Source organism: Pinus tabuliformis, chromosome 1_1 (assembly GCF_031772625.1).
Source record: "Pinus tabuliformis cultivar Carrire ecotype Pingquan chromosome 1_1, CPIR1, whole genome shotgun sequence".
NCBI lineage: Eukaryota > Viridiplantae > Streptophyta > Pinopsida > Pinales > Pinaceae > Pinus > Pinus tabuliformis.
In genome coordinates this window covers 810419313-810441496 of record NC_142297.1, presented here as the reverse complement: position 1 = coordinate 810441496, position 22184 = coordinate 810419313, and the positions used below count along the sequence as shown (strand labels likewise).

At 36.5% G+C, this 22184-nt stretch overlaps 1 protein-coding gene across 1 annotated transcript; it reads left to right on the top strand.

Moving 5' to 3' along the window:
* The first annotated feature begins 661 nt into the window (after positions 1–661).
* Positions 662–1652, top strand: LOC149216509 (uncharacterized). The gene is made up of 2 exons (XM_089391217.1): positions 662–1513; positions 1553–1652. The coding sequence occupies exon 1, from the start codon at positions 709–711 to the stop codon at positions 1210–1212; it is 504 nt and encodes a 167-aa protein (XP_089247343.1). The 5' UTR covers positions 662–708; the 3' UTR covers positions 1213–1513; positions 1553–1652.
* The last annotated feature ends 20532 nt before the right edge of the window (positions 1653–22184 follow it).

Sequence of the window (22184 nt, the reverse complement as noted above, 5' to 3'; positions counted from 1 at the left end):
TGATTCAAGGAAAAAGACATAAAACATAACATTTGGCGAACATAAATGTTATGAACACAGTGGCCTGTCACTTATTAGTTACAATGCTTATGAATTGTATGATGAATACTAGACTTGCAGCTGTGTTGGAAGGTGTTATTGTTCTTGATAAATTGAGGAATATCTTGCAGCTTGCAACATTGTAAAGACATCAGCAACCAATAGTATGTTGTCTTCGAACTCACAACATTAGTTCCAAACTATTACCAATTCACCATATGTTAAAAAAAGAAATTTGAAGATAATTTACTGTTGTCAATTGAATTGATTCTTTTTTTTATGCTTTTCATTATAGAAAGGCCACTTGAATGTGCCCCTCTAAATAAAATTAAGACCTGCACTTCAAATTTGATCACGGCCGAGCATTCAATTTCGCGACACGACAATTATCTTTTTATCTTTCACCGTCATGTCGGCCACACCCCATTGGTTCTTAGAAAGTACAAGGCCACTGTGTGGATAATTCCTTTGACTAAAAACCCACTGGCGATATGAGTGCCCATTATCCCACGCTTATGTGGACTCCATTATTTTGCACGAGCACTCACAGCATATTCGTCTTTTCTCGCTCTATATCAAAGCTACTGCTGGATCAAACAAACAACCCTCACAACATCAAGCCTTCTCAAAAATTTGATTATTTCAGAATTCCATTTGCCTGCTTCTTCTATGGCTTCCCTGAATATGGCAGCAGCCACCTGTATTGCGCTACTTCTCCTGTCAATGATCGTACAAGGCCACCACGCTTTGGACTTCGTGGTCAACAACTCCGCTGAGGGTAGCGACGGCGGGACGAGATTCGACAACGAGATAGGGAGTAACGATGCCCAGAAAATAATGGACGCCGCCACCCAATTCATCTGGCAGACCTTCGCCCAGCAATCGTCCGCCGACAGGAAGAACGTGGAGACGATCGCTCTGTTTGTGGAAAGCATGAGCGGGATCGCCTACGAGAGCGACGGTGAAATCCACTTAAGCGCCGAGTACGTTGCCAGTTACCAGGGCGACGTAAAGAATGAGATCACCAGTGTTCTGTACCACGAGGTGACCCACGTCTGGCAGTGGGACGGCATGGGCGGTGCGCCCTCAGGGCTGATCGAAGGCACAGCGGATTATATTCGCCTCACCGCGGGGTTCGCCCCATCTCACTGGGTTAAGGCCCGGCACTGGTGACAAGTGGGACCACGGCTACGCAGTGACTGCTTACTTTCTCCAGTACTGTGACACTGTTGCCTCTGGTTTCGTTGCGAAGATGAATTCGAAACTGCACGATGGATGGGACCTGGTATTCTTCAACAATCTCACTGGTAAATCTGTTGATGAGCTTTGGAACAATTACAAGGCTAAGTATGCAGCTTTATCTTAAGAAAAATTGTATACAATTCATTAGTAGGTTTAAGTTCTGTCATTATTTAGGGGCTGGGTTAAGTTTTGTCGTTCATGCAGCGGCAATAACATAGGTTTCCTATTTGAGGTCACACACTTTCATTGTTACATAGGTTTCCTATTTGAGGTCACACACTTTCATTGTTACGTAAACAAAAACAACTTAAAAAAATGTTTGGAATTAAAAATTGTATTTATAATTTTTGAAAAATTAATATATATAGAAAATGCTTTATTTTTATTAAAATAAAAAGAGAGTACAAAATTATTGGAGATGCAATTAATTGTCATATGAGTCTAATGACAACGCTTTTATAAGTTTTTGTGTGTTTGTCTATCTGTCTACTACCTTTTTATCTTCTCTTATATAAAGTATAAATCTTGATTATATATAATCAAAGTACCAAAATGTTACATCATATGTTTTCATCATTGTATCTCCCCAGAAATTATAACAAAGCTTAAAGGGATTATCAAAAAATGCCCTAACTCCTTTGCCTCGATCCAAAACTATAAATTAATATTATTATTGTGTAGATAATGGATCTGATCAAGGTGGTATATACTTTTGTCGTGTATGAAATCGAGCAAGGGAACACATAAAGAGTGATTCCGAGTAAAGCTCATTATTGAATTTAAATTAATCTCAATCTTTGACGTCCCAACAAATGTATCCCAACAACTACGGTAAGTTTTCATCATGCTGCACTAGATGAAGAACACACTTCTTCCTTGCTCCACTAAGGAGATTAGGTAGGCAGATTCCTTTCTTGGACCATATTGATTGTTGGAGATGGAGGATCTAGAGGTAGATCCATATATTGATCCAGTCACAATGAATAATCATATGGCATATGTGTACCTGAATGAGAGCAACAAGTACGACGGGACGACTTACTCAAGTTGAATTTAAATTGCAGAGGTTATTTGAGGGGCAGAGTGCGTGGGGGATTGCAAATGGGGATGAAATGAAGCCGACTATAGCAGGAGGTGGAACAATGACAACGATTCAGGATTAGGAGAAAAGGGAGAACAAAGCAAAAGTGTTGCTGAAATTGTCATCAAAAGTGTCAGCGAAACACTGTATCATCCCTCACATCAGAGAGTGCAAATCCGCAAATGATATTTGGGTAACTCTCCAGGATATATATGAGATAATGAATACAAATTGCTTCTTGTTCCCGAAGAGCAAGATCCTCTCCATCAGAATGGAGAAGAATGAATCAGTGGCTACATTCATCTCTCGAATCAAAGAGCTTAGAGATAAGTTGGGCGATATAGGGGAGAAAATGGAAAACAATGATCTTGTCACGATTACCATGAATGGTATGACTGATGATTATCAGATGTTTATTACATGCTTGAACGCCAGGGAGAAAACCCCCAATTTCAAAGAATTGACAAGGATCTTGATGCAAGACGAAGAGAGGCAGATGGCTCTAAAACCCCATAATATAGATCTCGCATTGATGGCAAAGAAAAAGCCTTTCAAAGGGAAACTCGACACAGGACAGAAAGGCAGTGGTACACCCCAGAGAAAGCCACCTCAAGGTATGTCTTCGACCAGAATAGATTCAGGAATCAAGTGTTTTTATTGTGGTAAATCTGGTCACATAACTAAACATTGTTATAAAAAGAGGGTTGATGAAGCCAGACACAGACAAAAGAAACACATAGGGCACTTTGTTGACGAAGACCAGAATCATGAACTCAAATTGTTTATGTATGATTCTTCTCTATCTGCTAAAATTGATGAGGTTGAAACCTAGTTTGTGGATTCAGGAGCATCCACTCACATGACAGGTAACAAGCACTGGTTTGAAAGTTTTAAAGAAACCAACAGTGGTGCTAATATCTACCTTGGTGATGACAGAGCCTACCAGATCAAAGGACATGGAGACATTCCTGTGATTTTTCCTGATGGCAATATCAGACAAATCCAGAATGTGATGTATGTACCAGGAATTAAAAATAATTTAATCTCTATTTCAATGATTGCAAATCATAACATGAAGGTAGATTTTTTTAAAACCTATTGTGTCATTAATAATTTGCTGGATACACATAAGTTGATTGCATCTAGAATTCAAGTTGGAGGCCTGTATAGGTTGAATGTCATAAACGTGCCACACCAAGCTTTGACTTTAACATCAATGATAGCAGAGAATATTTGGCACCAAAGATTCGGACACATCAATCTTCTTGATTTAGTGTTGCTACAAAAACAAGGTATGGTGAATGGACTCCCTGTTTTAAAAAATTCACATGTTGATTGTGATGGATGTGCACTTGGAAGGATGCACAGGGATGATTTTCCTTCAAGTTTAAATAGAAGAAAGAGAGATATCCTAGAACTTGTGCACACTAATATATGTGGACCAATGCAGACAAGATCATTAGGAGGAGCATACTATTTTTTAAATAGTTGTTGATAATTGCAAAAGATATACATGGGTACATTTTCTTAGTAAGAAAACTCATACATTTGAATATTTTAAAGAGTTTAGAAGTATGATTGAAAAATAGAAACGAAAGGTCTTCAAAATTCTTCACTCAAATCAAGGGGGAGAATACAAGCTGGGTAACTTCATCAAATATTTCAAGGACCATGGAATAATTCATAAGTTTACAGTGCCCCACACTCCATAGCCGAACGAGGTTGCATAGAGGAAGAACATAACTCTGGTGGAGTGTGCATACAACATGTTGAAAGGTAAGAACCTATCTAATGGTTTTTGGGCAGAAGCCATTAATACTGCACTCTATTTAAAGAATAGGAGTCCAACGAAGAGTCTTGACCTTAAGACTCCATTCGAGGCTTTATATGGTTTTAAGCATGTAGTTAGTCATTTAAGAGTTTTTGGTTCAAAAGCTTTTATAGTTCATGTTCCTAAAGAGGATAGGAAGAAACTGGATGCGAAGGCCATCAAATGCATATTTGTAGGGTATTGTTCTGAGTTTAAAGCATACAAATTGTTTAATCCATCTACTCATAAGGTGTTTGCGAGTAGAGATGTTATATCTCATGAGCAGGTTGATGAAGAAAATAGAGAAAAAGGCTATGAGGAGTGGCACATTTCTTTGCTGATTGAGGACAACAATGAGGAAATTAAAGACAGCCATGTGCAGCAACAGCAGTAGCAAAATGAAGAAAATTGTGATGCAGATACAATCAGCAAGACAAATCTGCTAAGGAGTGAGCAAGATAGATTTGAGGCAAGTCCGCCACTGATGAGATCATGTAGGCAGACTCAATTACCAGCAAGGTATAGAGACCATTCTCTTATAACTGTCACTTTAAATCTTATTGAGCCCTTGAATTATAAAGAAGCAAGTCAATATGATGAATGGAGGGCAGCCATGGAAGATGAATATGAGTCAATACTTAAGAACAAAACATGGAATTTAGTTGAAGTGGCAGAAGAGAAAGAACCTATAGGTTGCAAGTGGTTATACAAACCTAAATTTAAATCAAATGGTAGTGTAAACAAATACAAAGCTAGGTTGGTAGCTAAAGGTTACTCACAAAGAGAAGGAATTGATTATGAGGAAACCTTTGCTCCAATAGCTAAGCTAAACACTATTAGAATGTTGATAGATTTAGCTACAAAGCATCATTAGAGTCTACACCAACTAGATGTGAAGTCTGCATTTTTAAATGGAGAATTGAAAGAAGAGGTTTATTTAAAACAACCTGAAGGGTTTATAAAACAGGGGTAGGATAATTTAGTCTGCAAATTAAAGAAGGCATTATATGGTTTAAAACAGGTACCCAGGTCATGGTATGAAAAAATTGATTCATTTTTCCAACAACATAGTTATAAGAGGAGCAAAAACGACCCAAAACTATATATTGTGTTTGATGAAACGGGGTAAATTATTTTGATTTCTTTATATGTAGATAATCTAATTATCATAGGAAATGTTGATGTATTGATTAAAGAAATCAAAGTGCATATGTCACAAGTTTTTGAAATGAAAGACCTTGGTGAATTACATTATTGTTTGGGTCTAGAAGTTTGGAGGGACTTTGGGCAGAATTTTCTCACTCAAGGGAAGTATGTCAGAGGGTTATTGAAAAAGTTCATAATGGAGTAGTGCAAAGCTGCCTCAGTGCCTTTACAACAAAATATTAAACTTCGTATGGAGGATGATTCCAAAGAGGTGGATGCCACATTGTATAGACAACTAGTTGGGACTATGATTTATTTGACTACTACTAGACTAGACTTAGCATTCTCAGTCAGAGTGTTAAGTCAATTCATGTCAAAACCTCTTGAGGACCATTGGGTAGCAGCAAAAGGTGTATTGAGATACCTTCAAGGAACCATTGATTTTGGTATTAAGAACACTAACATTTTTATGTTAATTTGACAGGTTTTTCAGATTTAGACTGGGTAGTAAACCTAGATGACAAAAGATCCATAACATTTTATACTTTCAACATTGGGTCCAGGGTAATTTCTTGGAGGAAAAAGAAACAAAGTATTGTTTCCTTATCTTCTATAGAAGCGGAGTATTAAGAAATGTGCATAGACATGAGTGAGGCTATTTGGATGAGGAGACTTCTCCATGATGTTGGAGAAGAACACAAATATGCAACAGTAATCAGAAGTGACAACCAAAGCTCCATCAAACTGGTCAACAATCCTGTGTTTCACAAAAACACAGAGCATATTGATACTCAGTTCCACTTTGTTAGAGAGAAGATTCAGTCTAAAGAAATTCTTGTTGAATATTGTAATACTTGTAATAATGCAACTTATATGTTTACAAAGCCCCTTGGGAGGATTAAATTTGAAATGTTTAAGGAGATGTTAGGAGTACAGATGAACCCTTTCTCCATTAAGGGGGAGTGTTGAAATTAATGGAGAATATTGTATTATTAGAGAGAGTTTGTTTATTTTTTGTACGAGTGTCCCTAGATTAGGATTAGTTCTTATTTTCTAGGAGTCAGTTCTAATCTCCATAAATTGATGTAACTTATATATTTCTGATTTTATGATTAAAGTGATAGAGCATTCTCTTCTTTGGGGAGTCTCCAGGTGCAACTTACTCACCTGTGAGCTGCTAGTTTAAGATTATAAGTTTCAGATCCCATATATTATCATCTGCAAGTGAAATTAATTTGAAATCATCTTATAAACTAGTTTGCACAAATAAATAGATCTATAGTATGCAAAGGTCATTGGGTTCTCCCTTTTAGAAATTAAGGCAATAAACATGGCATTGATGGCCCAAAAAATATAGCCATGATTCCTTGATTCTTTATCTACCACAAATAGGTCTAGCATCATCAACTCTATGAAATGAAGGAATAATTCTACCCCCATCAATCTAGGCCATGCCTCTTCTCCTTTGCACAGACCCTTAATACCATTTTCAATTCTTCCCTTATTATTGGTTGTCCCAAAAGTTCATTATCTGCCTTAGAAAACATCTTAGGCACAAGTGCAATATAATCCATTTGTGAAGACAAATCTTGTTCTTACTCTTTAAAAATCTTATTGAAGTGTCTAGCAGTTGTGTGTTTAATTGTTCAATGTAGCTCACCATCTTCATCCCAGATGCCCCTAATGTCGTTGGTTTTCTTCCTTAGGTTAGCATGCATGTGAAAAAATATCGTGTTTTATCTCCAACATCAACCCATGTAGCTCAAATTTTCAAGTGAATGTCAGCCTCCTCTAACAAGAGAATCCTTCTCTTTTTTTCCTCCAATTCTAGGATTTTGGATCGGTATTTCCTAGTAAAAAATAGTGAGTCATTAGGATCATTGTAATGTTGAAAGATATTATCAATGTTGAATAGTGACTTATATTTGGCATCCCTCTTACCTTTAGCCCAGAATCAAGCTTCCCTTTTCAGGGTTTTCAATTTATCATATATGGAGGACATGCAATCCATTGGGGAAGATGTCAAGTCTCTGCGCCAAACATTATAATAGGTGTGTACCACTATTTGGAAATTTTTATTTAATATTATATATTTTCTAAGAAGAAAAGCAAGGTTAGATATACTTCCTCATCTCTTATACCTTTGATATTCCCAGAAAACTAAACTATAATTTACGTTTTTTCGACCTATTCTGTCATTATATGAGTTATACATTTTGAAAATTTCAATGGAAAATTAATAATAATGGGTGTTGTGGCATAGCATACGGGGTGGGTTTTCACATGACTTTGGTATCATTTGGTGAAATAATTTAAATTTTCTAAAGAATGAAAGTAAACGCAGGTCTTGGTAAGCATTTAAGTAACATTTCGTGGATAGACATTTACTTTCCATAATTTCCATTATTTAATTAAAAGAATTATATGTGGATGGGCAGGATTTACACTTTAGCAAATATTTTTTGAATTACTAATTGTGGATGCGTTGAATAGTTATGAGAATATTATCCCTGGCCATGTTGATTCTAATAATTAAGATAATGATTGTGATAAGGAAGATGTTGTTTGAAAATAAGTAGCTTATCAATGGGCATTAAATGAGCGGCCCACCGTTTTATTTTGGCAGGCCAGTTATCGAACGATGGACATATGCAATCCCTGCTCATTTAATTCCCACTGGCACATTGTTATCGAAGACATTTGTCATCCTCTGTGACATTCGTACTTAATTCTTCGTTCCTATACGTGTCAAAAAATTTACAATATTCAATTCATGGTGGCAAAAGAATCATCTTGATTAAATAAGAATATGATGTTATGATGTTATGAAGGAAGTTTAGAGTATCATGCTAATTGGAGGAAAAAGCCAAAATTTGAAATGGTAGTTGGAGTATATCTGCAATATTCCACTTGTCCATTTGATAGCTCCATGTTATGTGAGCACTAAAAATGTCGTCTGAGGAGAAGACGGAAGTTAGGTTAACACGGTTTAGATTGGTGGAAAATAACAAGTTTATCGATGTATAGATGTTGTATATGTTCACTATTTGATTTTGGTAGGATAGTGATTCAATGTTGAAGAAAATAACTAGAGTGTCAATAGGCTATAAATGCACAGGTCTTATATACTCATTTTTAGATTTTGAGAAGCCAATAATCCAACAACTAATATATATAACCCCAATATATATAACCCCTGTACATTTATGACCCATAAACATAAGAGTTATTTGTTACCTACTCAAATCATCCCAATAAAAAATTACTAGATCAAAAAAGTAATAGTCTAGAAAGAATACTAACAAAAATGCAAAATATTTGGCTTTTAGTTGATGACCTTAATTAATAAAATTTAAATAATAATTTTAAAATTTTAAAAACTTTCAAACTTAAAATATAATAAACTAAATAAAAAAACTTTGTCATTTTTCATGGTTTTTTTTTAAATATTTGAATATAAATTAAAAAAAAAACTTTTCATTTTTTATGATTTTTTTTAAATATTTTATTTTTCATTATTCATAATACTATAGAAAGTGCAAAATATTTGGCTTTTAGCTTATGACCTTAATTAATAAAATTTAAATAATAATTTTAAAATTTTAAAAACTTTCAAACTTATCCAAAAACATGATGTAGTAATATTAAAATATAATAAACTAAATAAAAAACTTTTTCATTTTTCATGGTTTTTTTTAAATGGTTGAACTATAAATTATATAAAAAAAAAAAAAAAAAAAAACCTTCATTCCTCCATCAAAGAGACAGGCATTCTCATGGCCCATAAACATAATAGTTATTTGTTACCTACTAAAATCACCCCAAAAACAATTACTGGATCAAAAAAGTAATACTCTAGCAAGAATACTAACAAAAATGCAAAATATCTGGCTTTTAGCTTATGACCTTAATTAATAAATTTAAATAGTAATTTTAAAATTTTAAAAACTTTCAAATTTATCCAAAAACATGATGTAGTAATCTTAAAATATAAAAACTAAATTAAAAACTTATTCATTTTTCATGCCTTTTTTTAAATATATGAACTATGAATAATAAAAAAAAACTTTATCATTTGTCATGATTTTTTTTAAATATTTTATTTTTCATTATTCATAAACCTTCCTTCCTCAATCAAAGAGACCGGCATTCTCATGGCCCATAAACATAATAGTTATTTGTTACCTACTAAAATCACCACAAAAAAGTTTAATGGACCAAAAAAGTAATACTCTACAAAGAAAACTAACAAAAAAAAATGCAAAATATTTGGCTTTTAGCCTATGACCTTAATTAATAAAAATTTTAAAATTTTAAAAACTTTCAACCTTATCCAAAAACATGATGCAGTCATCTTAAAATATAATAAACTAAATAAAAAACCTTTTCATTTTCCATGGTTTTTTTAATATTTGAACTATAAATAAAAAACTTTTTCATTTTTCATGATTTTTTTTAAATATTTTATTTTTCATTATTCATAAACCTTCGTTCCTCAATCAAAGAGAGAGGCATTCTCATTGCCCATAAACATAATAGTTATTTGTTACGTGCTTAAGCCTTAAATCACCCCCAAAAAAATTACTGGATCAAAAAAGAGTAATACCCGAGAGAGAAGACTAACAAAAATGCAAAATATTTGGCTTTTAGTTTATGAACTTAATTAATAAAATTTAAATAATAATTTTCAAATTTTAAAAACTTTAAAAACTTATCCAAAAAACATGATGCAGTAATCTGAAAATATAATAAACTAAATAGAAAACTTATTCATTTTTCATGGTTGGTTTTTCTTAAGTATTTGAAAAAAAAAAAAAAAAAAACTTTTTCATTTTTCATGATTTTTTTCTAAATATTTTATTTTTCATTATTCATAAACTTCCGTTCCTCAATCAAAGAGACAGGCATTCTCACAAATTTGATTCATTCAGGATTTGATTTTAGCTGCTTCTTGTGTGGCGTCCCTGCATATGGCAACAACCACCTGTGTTGCATTGCTTCTTCTAACAACGGCCGCACAAGGTATCCACGCATTGGACTTCGTTGTCAACAACACGGCCGAGGGTAGCAACGGTGGGACGAGATTCGACGACGACATAGGAAGGACCAACGCCATCCAGATAATGGACGACACCACCCAATTCATCTGGCAAACCTTCGCCGAGCAATCGTCCACCGACAGAAAGAACGTGCAGACGGTCACTCTGTTTGTAGAAAGGATGAGCGGAGTCGCCAACACGAGCAACGGCCAAATCCACCGGAGCGCCGAGTACGTTGCCAATTATCGGGCGACGTGAAGAACGAGATCACAGGCGTTCTGTACCACGAGATGACGCACGTCTGGCAGTGGAACGGCAACAGCACCGCGCCGGCGGGACTGATCGAAGGCATTGCGGATTATGTCCGCCTCACTGCCGGCCTTGCCCCACCTACATGGGTTAAGCCCGGCAGCGGTGATAGGTGGGACCAGGGCTACGATGTGACTGCATACTTTTTCCAGTATTGTGACAACGTTACTTCTGGTTTCGTCGCCAAGATGAATTCAAAACTGCTCGATGGATGGGACGTGGGATTCTTCAACGATATCACTGTTAAATCTGTCGATGAGCTTTGGAATGATTACAAGGCTAATCACAATTTATCCTATACAAATGAGTTGACAATGAATGGTTTGAATGTGGCCTACAATGTCTATATTGAATGTTTTTTTATTAATAAGGTAGGATTTATAATCTTTTCTCTATTCATAATATATTTTTAATTAGCAATTGCACCAAATGTTGCAAAGGAACGCCGTAAGGCATAAATTGGAGAAGCATCATGACATAAAAAGTCATCGAAGATAAAAATTAGTAAACAAAATGCTATTCAACAGTCTTAAATCATAAATGTGAGCTATTAAATCCTTGAAATTGTCCATTACCAGTGGCATATCTGTGAAATGAAAATTCATTTAGATTCATTTAGCAACATTTAGCAGTGGAGAAACTTTTGAAGGTTCTTGTGACCCAACTGAAATTTGATAATCCTCACCATATCACTGAAATGAAAATTCATTTAGAAGCATTTAGCAGTGGAGAAACTTTTGAAGGTCCTTGTGACCCAACTAAAATTTGATAATCCTCACCATATCCAAAATCTTCGGGTAACAAACCATTATGGAAAAAATCCCCTGAGAAATTGTTGGGTCATGCATTTTCAGGCATATAATAATAGCTTGAACCACCTGAAATTTGACAATCATATTCTGTTTTTTTGTCGAGCATAACCATACCAATTTTCACTATAGGAAACTGAGAATCACGATTATAGGAAACTGCGAATCACGATTTTGGGGACTAGGTAAGGTATCTCCTTCCTAAACATTGTGAAAAGAAATTAATAAACTTTGTGTTATAAAAGTAGGAAAACTGAAAACATGGTCCAAGGTGTTGTGAACATTAAGGACAAAGTAAAATAAAACTTGGTACTTGTTTAGAGGTTACAGACAAAAAGGAAATGCCTTTGGAAGACATAGATGGAAAGCGTTTTCCCTTATTTGCTTATATATCCTTGGCCTTGGCTCCGCTCAAATAAAGAACTTGGTACCTGTTTAGAGGGACAAAAAGGAAATACCTTTGGAAGACATGGACGGAAAGCATTTTCCCTTATTCGCTTATATATCCTTGGCCTTGGCTATGCTCGAATAAAGACTCGACTCGATCAAATGCCCAACAAATTTCTCCCAGCACACCTGCAATAGTTGCGCACAATCCTATGTAAATAAAATTGTCAAATCTAAGCAAAAGAATCCCAATTTTCTTTACATTTGCAAAGAAAAACGAGGTGGAATCCTAGAGCGATCGATCCATCACCAATACACTCTACAATACTAGGTGCATTGAATATTCCTAGATCAACAATAGTTATATATTGCGTACGAAAATCACAGCAGTTAAAATATCTATGCTTTTCAGTAAAATATGGTATAGAGAATACAATTCATTTGCACTTGCTGGTAAATGCAATGTGCATTTTCTTTTTCAACGACATATTCTATACGAATTTTCACTAAAATATGATATAAAGGATACAATTCATTTGTAGTAAATACAATGTGCATTTTCTTTTCAAATGACACATTCCATACAGAACTGCTATTACTCACTAAGAAAAACAAAGTGAATCTCCTGTGGAACCAAAAATCTGTCTCTTTCTTGGTGGCTACACAGATGTCATATTCCAGCAATTTCGTTCATATGTGGGCACTGATTGCGACAAAGCTGGCTCCCAAAGAATAGAGGCGCTTAGGGTACTACTCTGCAATTTCAGATAAATTGTTGCCACTTGAACCTCAGTTTCTAACTTGGTGGTTACAGAGATGTCATATTCCAGCAATTTCGTTCATAGGTTGGCACTGATTGCGACAAAGCTCGCTCCCAAAGAATAGAGGCTCTTAGGGTACTACTCTGCAATTTCAGATAAATTGTTGCCACTTGAACCTCGGTTTCTAATTGTAGCAGGAAAAAAGCATACTCTTGACGCCTTTTCAGCCATCTTTCCATAATCACCTCAACATCTTCATCAAAGCCCACATTCGGCCTTTGGTCAGCCTCATCCAAAACAATAAACTGTATTTCTGACAAGACTAATGCACCACGATTGATTAGATCAATAATGCGACCAGGTGTTCCAGCAACATCTAAACCCCTTCTAAGAACATTGATTTGGCTCATTATAGGTACACCCCCACAACATCAAAGAGTATGTGGGCCTGGAGTAGATTCTTGGAATTCCTTGGCGTGCAAGTTCTCGTGTTGCAGAGAAGACGAGTGCCAAGGGATATGATCCATGCCCATTCTTACGGTTGTGCTGAATGATTTTTTCCAAGAGTGGGATTCCAAAGGCAAGAGGTTTTCCAGTTCCTGTCCTAGCGCGACCAATCATGTCACAACCTTGCATTACTGGTTCCAACACTGCTTTGTGAATGGGGAACAATCAAGTAATACTGCGCCTATCGAGAGAATTAATAATTTCTTCATCAATTCCGAGCTTGGCAACATCAACCCTTCCTCGTCACCGCCGACTTTCCTTTTGGCTCCGACGTTTTGTATCATAGTCACCGTATTTTGTCCGAGGCGTCTCGACCTCCTGAAGCCCAAGACGCGTGCCTCTCATCCTCTGCGATTCCATATTCCGCCAACAACTGGGAACCCGCACTACAATCGAACGCTCCAAGCATCTCACTTGGCTAATATCGTTGTTGCTGATTTTATCTCTCCCGATGTCGTACTGACTGGCGGATTGTAGGCTTCGGAGGATTGAAACACTTGGAGTGAAACCCCGAGAGACGAGCGACAAAGGGTTTATCAGAACAGGGACAAAGGGTTATTAGAACAAGATTCTTTAGAGGAAACCAACACGAGGAGAATCGAAGCCCTTCTGGACCTCCTCCATTGAGGGATTTCAATAGGGAAAATGCCGCAACCGCTTTGGCTACCTTCAAATTCAGCTTTCTACCTGCCATGCTGTTCAATTTCGGAACAATTGAAGCAGCCACGTCGTATTCACTGGCGAATTGCAGGCTTCGGAGGATTTAAACCCTTCAAGTGAAACCTCGAGAGACGGGCGACAAAGGGTTTATCATAACAGGATTCTTTAGAAGAAACGAACACGAGGAGAATCGAAGCCCTGTTGGTCCTCCTCCATTGGGGGATTTCAATAGGGGAAAAGCCGCAGCGGCTTTGGATGCCTTCAAACTCACCTGTTTTCCTACCATGCATTTCAATTTCGGCACAATTGAAGCAACCACGTCGTAGTGACTAGCGGATTACAGGCTTCAGAGGATTGAAACCCTTCGAGTGAAACCCCTAGAGACGGGCGACAAAAGGATTATCGAAACAGGATTCTTTAGAGGAAACGAACATGAGGAGAATCGAAGCCCTGATGGTCCTCCTCCATTGAGGGATTTCAATAGGGGAAAAGCCGCAGCGACTTTGGCTGCCTTCCAACTCAGTTGTCTGCCTGGATCATCGATTCTTTATCCAAATTCAGATACATGAAAGCACTAACACTTTGAAGCTTGTGCAATCTGAGAGGTGCAAGTCACAGTGAGAATAGAACACTGTTAGACAGATTATACACTGTTGACAAGACCAATGATCCGAGGCCCTGTTGGAAAGCATCACTTTAGGTTTTGAATCATTTTGCTATTTGCAGAAAAAACCCCTTCATGAATGATTTCGATAAACCAATGGAGTTTAAAGCCCCAAAATCCTCTGGACAAGAAGGACTCCAAATCCGCCCAGCCCAAATACTCAACCAATTTCTTGTCCGACAATTTCTCCCCGCGGAGCACAGTCCGGTACCTTATGTTATCCGGAACGCTTCCAGTGAATCAAAGAAATTAGGTCGAAGCAAGTCATTAATATGAACAAAAAAATGTGCAGCAAATCGATTACCGACCTTCGAAGAGGGGTGGCGTCTGGAAGAGCATGTCCACATGGCGCAGGAGGGCGAGCACGTTGAGGTTGGTGATGTCGTCGTTCTAGACGAAGACGGAATCGAAGGGCGGTTCCCAGAGCCTGTTCAGTGCCCTTAGGAATGTCGACTTTCCGCTCCCCCTCGGCCCTATTACTCCCACCACTGTCCCCTTCCATACATCGAAATAGAAACCTAAATCAAAACGCTAACGAACTAACTGAATAAATAATATGGTGATATCGAACGATCAATAACATTTTAATCGTCTAACATGTCATCTGACGGTGGAAACGAGATCCACGAATCACCCGAGGAGAGTTATTTTCAGAGGGAACGCCTTACGGCGTAAATATATATGATTTTCTATATTGAATAGTTTTGATGGTGTCCAGAGTTTTTTAAGTCTTGTACGTTAGAGAGTGTAATGTCTAGTGATATATAAGATTTTGACTTAGCCAAATTATATAAATATAAAAATAAAAATTAAATTAAATAAACTATAAAAACCCCATATACAAATTAATTGGTGTATACCTCATGGGTGGTAGAGATGTGTAATGTAATGTAATGTAACACACAAAAATAAAATTACAAAAATTAAATAAATAAATGATTCATGGTATTGAGAACCCATGGTCTAACCCATTGTATTTATGTGGAATATGACCTATTAAGGGGGAAATTAAATTAGCCTAGATTCGTGTTAGTTTGATGTTATATTTAGATAATCCATGTAACCTGTAAAGGTAAAACATTTTTATGGATATGTAAGCATTACACATTTATATGGATTAGTTTGTTGACTCCATGTCCTTTGTTGTAGATGCATATGGTTTGCTAAAAATGGCCCGACTTACTCATTGTGCTCTTGGAGGCTATTTAGTGATTCAAGAAGGTGTTTTTAAGAAGAGTGGGCCTAAGGAGGACTCTGCAGGGTAGATAACAATAGCTTCTTTGAATAGCCTCGTTTATCTAGTATAGACAACATAGAAGACCTCTACCATAATTTTACTACAACCCTCTCATATTCTATTAACAAGTTCTTAATTGAGGTTTCAAGTAATAAAGGAAATAGAAAAGCCAACCCATGGTATGAAAAAGATTGTAAAGTGCGAGGAGAGCAATTAAGGAAGTTGTTCATGAATCTCTTAAAATTGGCAAGATAAAAATATACAAAGCCCTAACTAAAAGGAAAAAAGGCAGTATATTCATAAAATACAAGAGAATCTCTCACACCTCTCTAAGGTAGCTCATAAGAAATTTTGGAGGTAGATTCTAACTAGGAAAATTAAAGATAATAACAAAATTGCTTTACACGACTAGAATTCCTATCTTAAAAACCTTTACGAATCTCCAAATGTCATGGATAACTTTGAAACCCTTCTCAAAATGAAAGAATTTTTCTCATTAGAGGACATTGATTTTGGGGTTAAACGCCTCGCAAATGAGAAAGCAAAGGACATTGAAGGTTACTAGGCGGAAATCCTAAAAATTGGAGGTTTTGTCCTCATCCCCCACATCCACAAGCTTTTCAATCAAGCGGTCAATCCCTAAACCATGGACTCAGAGCCTCATTATCCCTATTTTTAAAAGTGGGGATATAAATAAACCCTCTAATTATCAGACAATTATGATCAGCCCTCTCTTAGCCAAGTTATATGGTATTATTTTGGAAAAGAAGTTGAGCATATGGCTTGAAAGTGAAGGTAAGCGGGCTAAAGGCCAAGTGGGTTTTAGAAGGCAGCACTGAACAATGGACCACCTTGTTATGCTTAGGATCAATGTGGAGGAATGTCGCAATGATAAATCCAATCTCTTTTGTTTTTCTGTGGACTTTAGAAAGGCTTTTGATACGGCTCCTAGAAACAACCTATGGAATAGATTAGAAGAGCTAAAAGTTCCTTTCGAGTTGAGAGCCATCGCTATAAGGTTATATGAGAATGTAATTGCCAAGTTAAAGAGCAATGAGGGGTGCTCGAAAGATATTAAGTGTAATATCAGAGTTAAACAAGGTTTCCCCCTCTCCCCTATTTGGCATTTACATCGATGAGCTAGAAGGTTGTTTAGAGGAAGAAGGTTGTGCTGCCACGATCTTAGCTCGGATAGTCATCTTCCTTCTTCTCTATGCTGGCGATATTGTTCTTCTCGCAAGGTGCCCATCTGATCTTGATAAGAAACTTAGACTCCTTAAGGATTTCTGCTCTACCATGGGTATCACTGTTAACACTGACAAAACAAAAGTTATGATTATCAAATCCAAGAAGGACACTTATGCTAATTTTATGTATGACAATAGTAACTTGGAGTAAGTGTCTTCTTACAAATACCTAGTAATTGATATCCATCACAAGCTCAACTGGAACTATAGCATTGAGAAAAGGATTAATGGGGGGTGGAAAGCTTATTTTGGTCTTGAAAATAATTGTAAAACGAAAAACCTCGTAATGTGGGATAGAAAGAAGTTCCTCTTTGAAACTTTAGTCACTCCTCTTATCTTATATGGATGTGAGGTTTGGGGTTGCAGCATCTCTAGAGAATCCTGGAGAAAGATTGAGAAAATCCAGAAGTGTTTTATAACATATAACCTCAAAATTAAAAGCAATACACCCTATCATATTGTCCTTATAGAAGTGGGTCTTTCCCCTATCGAGAGCCTAGCTATGACTAGGCTTTTGTTGTACAAGCACAAACTCAATAATGTAGGAGACCATAAACTTCCTAGGCTAGCTTTAAATTCCAGCCAAAACCACCTAAGGCTCAAACGAGGTTGGTATAAAGACACCAGGGCCTGGTTAAACCATTGGGAGATAGACGAGAATGTTGCATTGGAAAACATTATTAACATTAAAAATATTTTTACTTCTAAGTTCAAAGAAAAAATGTGGTGTGAGAAAGATTTAGCAGCTAAAAGAAAATTAAGATATTATAAGGAGGTCATCAACCCCACCCTGGAAGATCAGAATTATCCCTCTATTTTAACTAGCTCAAAGAAGAAAATTAATATAGTCAATATTAGAACGAACTCTCATGAGCTCCATAGTGTAATGGGTCATTGGGCAGTTCCTAAAACACCATGGATGGAAAGGATCTGGCATCTCTGTGAGAATATGAACATCGAGGATGAAAATAATTGCTCTTAGAGTGCCCTGCGTACAACCACATTAGATCTCAGTTTCATAATCTTTGTTGCAACACTGACCTTCCTAGCTTTTTACAATGTCAAAATTATAATGAGCTCGGGAGGCTTCTCTCCAAGCTTTTTGATCATAGGAATAAAATCTTAAATCAAACTAAATAATTTGTTTCTTTATGTCCGATAGACCAAAGTTTGGTCTTAGTAGACGTTAACCATCATCATCATCATCATCATCAATATTTTTAATATATTCTCTTAATTTATGTGTAATAATGTCTTATAGAAATGGAGCTCTGATAGATTTAACACGGTAAGTTTATAAATGAATAAGCTTAATTATTAAGGTTAGCTCAAGTGAGGGGAGGATGTGGGGGATTTCTTCTTGTGTTGGCAAATGATTTACCATTAGGGGAATTTTGAGGTAAAAAATGGGCCTCTTAAGAAAAATGTACAACCCAAATAAACTTTATAAGAACCAATAGGATTCAAGATGATGATGTCAACCATGGGGATGATTCACCATTTTTGGAGTAAAAAAATAAAAAGATTAAAAATTAATAAAATAACTTTTTCAACTTGTATTTTAAACCTATCTCTCTAAGGGTTTACTTAAATTTCGAGGGAGAGTACTCATTGGATGAAAATTGTAATTCCTCATCCAAAGATTACCCATGTTGCAAACTTTTGATGGACCCTAGTACACGAAAAATGAGAAATACATGAAAAAACGTGATTGCAATCACGTTTTTCATGTATTTCTCATTTATCACGCAGTAGGGTCCATCAAAAGTATGACACATGGGTACTCCTTGGATGAGGAATCAAATTTTGCATCCAACGAGTGTTTCCAAATGAAATTTGAGTAAACCCATAGGGAGATAAGTTGAAAATATGAGTTGAAAAAATAGTTTTTTATTTTTTCCTTCTAACATTTGATGATGTAATCTAATATTATTTTATTATTTCCACTATTATTTAATAATTTCCTTAGGAGGCCCATTTTAGACCTCAAAACTCCCCTAGTGATTATATTAACAAAAATGGTTTTCAAAGAGTACAAACAGATAAACATGGTGAGTCACGGTCTAAAGGCTCCATAAAAGAATGTAGAAGGAAGAACATCTGCCCCAAGAGGGGGAAACCAGATGGTCCACCCATGAAGTAGAAGACTAGAGCATTCATTGCAATTAAATGAGACAAATAAGACCAAAACAAGAGAGCTAAGATGGGCCAATGAAGGAGAGCCCCAATTATTGTTCTAACCATTACATACCGACAAGTTGACAAAGTTGGTGACAAAGCATACTAATGACATACAAGAAGATAAAGTGGACTTGGTCAAGCTGAGTTGACGCCGTGTGAACTAGGGAAAGCACAAACTTCCTTCTGCTAAGCTTAGATCAATGCCTCAAGGACCAACAACCTTCTCACTACCATGACCAGCGAGAGCTTTGCTTCCAAGACCAACAACCTCAATGCTTCTAGGATCGGAGGGGACAACTTCAAGGTGTTATTCGAAGATGTAATAGCTATAAGGACTCGGGTGAGGGGGAGAGAGGTTGGACCTGGAAGTTGCACGTCCATGGGATGAAGAGGGGTTTTCTGCAAATCTTTAATAAGGAAATTACACAAGGAAGAGATGAGAGCAATAGAAATTAAGTCTAAGGGAATAGGGTGTTGAAAATGTGACAATTATCGGTCTTCATAATTGCTATTGTACTTCATCATTATGTATTTATTGTAAAATTGAAAAAGAAGAAAAAGGAAATTATTTCAAAGCATGGGTTTCATGCTCTTTTCATTTTTTCATTACATCAAAGCCTCCATTGAAGGCTTCTATGGTTTCCTTATGTCATAAGAATCATTTTCATATGTATTTAAATCTTCTTGCACTTTTATATCATATAAAGAAAAAATATTTTGAGTCAAAAGAGTCATTTTACACCTCCTCACCAAGTCAACCCTATCTTAATCAAGTCAGCCCTGTTTGGGGTAATTCAAGCTTGTGGAAGTAGTATATATAGAAGGAGAATTCGACCTCCTTGGCATTCATTCACAACAAGTTTGATCTGCAGTGGAAGAGGACAAGAAAGGAGTGTGAAATCAAGAGGAAGGAAGACAAACTCAAGGAGAAGTAAAAAGACAAATTTTTGGGCATCTCTCTCTCACATGTGTGACTTCTTCTAGGGCTTTTGGGTAATTGCAGGGGGGGAAAATTATGATCTTACTGCAAGTTCGAAGTTTCGTTATAGGAGGGTTGAAATTTCAATTGGAGAAGATTTTGAAGGGGTTCACCTTCGTTGACTTTAGTAGTGTTTGTCTCCTTGGAAGGAGGGTTGGATTGTTGATTGGAGGAGGTGTTTGTCTTGGTCAAAAGGTCTTGGGTTATATCACTTTGACTTGGTCATATTATAGAAAGAAGAGTTTGAGTGGGCTTTCCCCTATGAGAGGGGTTTTTCCTTTGCTAAGTGCTTACATCTCGTGTCTCTTTTTCTTTATTTGTTAATTGCTTGATGAAAATAAGATAATAAAGAAGTAAAGAATCCAACACATATCACAAGTAATTATCAAAAAACGAGGAATCAAAACCCTAATAACTACATGCATTGATTTCTCAACATGGTATCAGAGCTAAGGTGAAGAAAGGACTATTTGAAGATCACTTTGTGGGTTATCTTTTGAAGAAATGAATATTTGAAGAAAAGCACTCTTGAAAGGAAGACTCCTTATCACAAAATTTTTCCAAGGGGGAAATTCTGTATCTGTTTCCAAAAAGTTTCCATCAAGAAGTTCCCACTTATGTTTATTTGGTGTTCCAGTTCGTATCATATTTACATGGAGCTGGGAACAAATTTTTCTTAGTAATTTTTCTCCTTCAATTTGAATAGTAATCAGAGATCTAGGAATATTTGGCTTATTCATCATGCTCTGAATTTTTGGCTGAAAAATATGGGCTTTCAAAGGAGGAGGAATTACTACTGGATTTTCTTTCATTTTTCTTCTACAAATTTTTCTGGATCCTTGATTCTTTTTTGCTTGGCCTGATTTCTGAATTGTTTTATCAAGGATTTCTCTATTATATTTGCAGAAGGATAATACCATTCATAGAATGATATCCATTGGTTTTCTGCCTTCATCCATTCTTTCCATTTCTCAACATTCTGTCTGTTGAAGGCAAGGCGATCATCTCTTGGAAGAAGCATTACTTTTTCGAAGTACAAATGTTCTTTTTCATGTGTAAACATATCCCAATTGAACATTTTATTTTTCCATTGATCATCTGGATCATATGGACTGATACCTTTAAAAATCTTTAAAAAGGCAACTATCTTTGAATCAGAAGGAATTTCTACATGCTTTGGAATCCTATCAATAGGATTTCTTCTGTATTCAGGAATAGGTGAAGAATCAACATAACCCAAACCATGAGTGGAAGAACTAGAAACTGTATGTACAAGTAGTTCTTCTTGTGGGTTAAAGAATACCACTTTTTTGTAACTTTCTTCGGAGGAGTCAGACGGAGGAGTGAATCTGATCATATTGATCCTGTGACGGTCTGATGACTCACCATGTGGTGTAGGCGACTCTGAGGAGAATTGGAAAAATGTTTTTGAGCAGTGTGGATGATCACAGACTGAGATGAATGGTTGCGATGGGCCTGGCTGTGAAAATAATCTTCTGATGGAATCATACACTGCTTGGTCAATTACAAATTGCGGAGGCGCAGGGGTTTGAGCAGGATGTAATTGGCTAATTGTGGTTGGAACTGCAGAGACAGAAACAGAGGGTCCACCATGCTGGACTGTGTTAATTCTGGGAAATCGTGTGGTAACTTTACCGTCAATCTCTGTGATGATTGACTGTGCTGCAGCAACAGGTTTCTTTATGGGTTTTCCCCAATTAGTTACCCAGTCATCAGGAGGACACAAATCATTGCGGGAAACATAGACTGGTGCTACAGGATTACAAGATGAGTCATACTAGATGAGAGTGACTCGGCCTTCATCTTTGTCAGGGGTATGTAACACAGCAGGTATTGTGGTATTATAAAATCGGACACAAGTAATATAAAAAATGGCCAAATTTTTTGATTTTGTTTTGAAATTTTCATATCCTGCAGTCTGAATACCTAATGTTAGGCATTGCAGGACATTTGGGTCATCTAATGCAACAGAAAAGTCTGGAAAAACATCATACTGTACAGGTCCTTCAGCAAGGCTTGTCTCAATGCCACCTATCATGGCTTGTGTAAATGTAGTCCATCGATT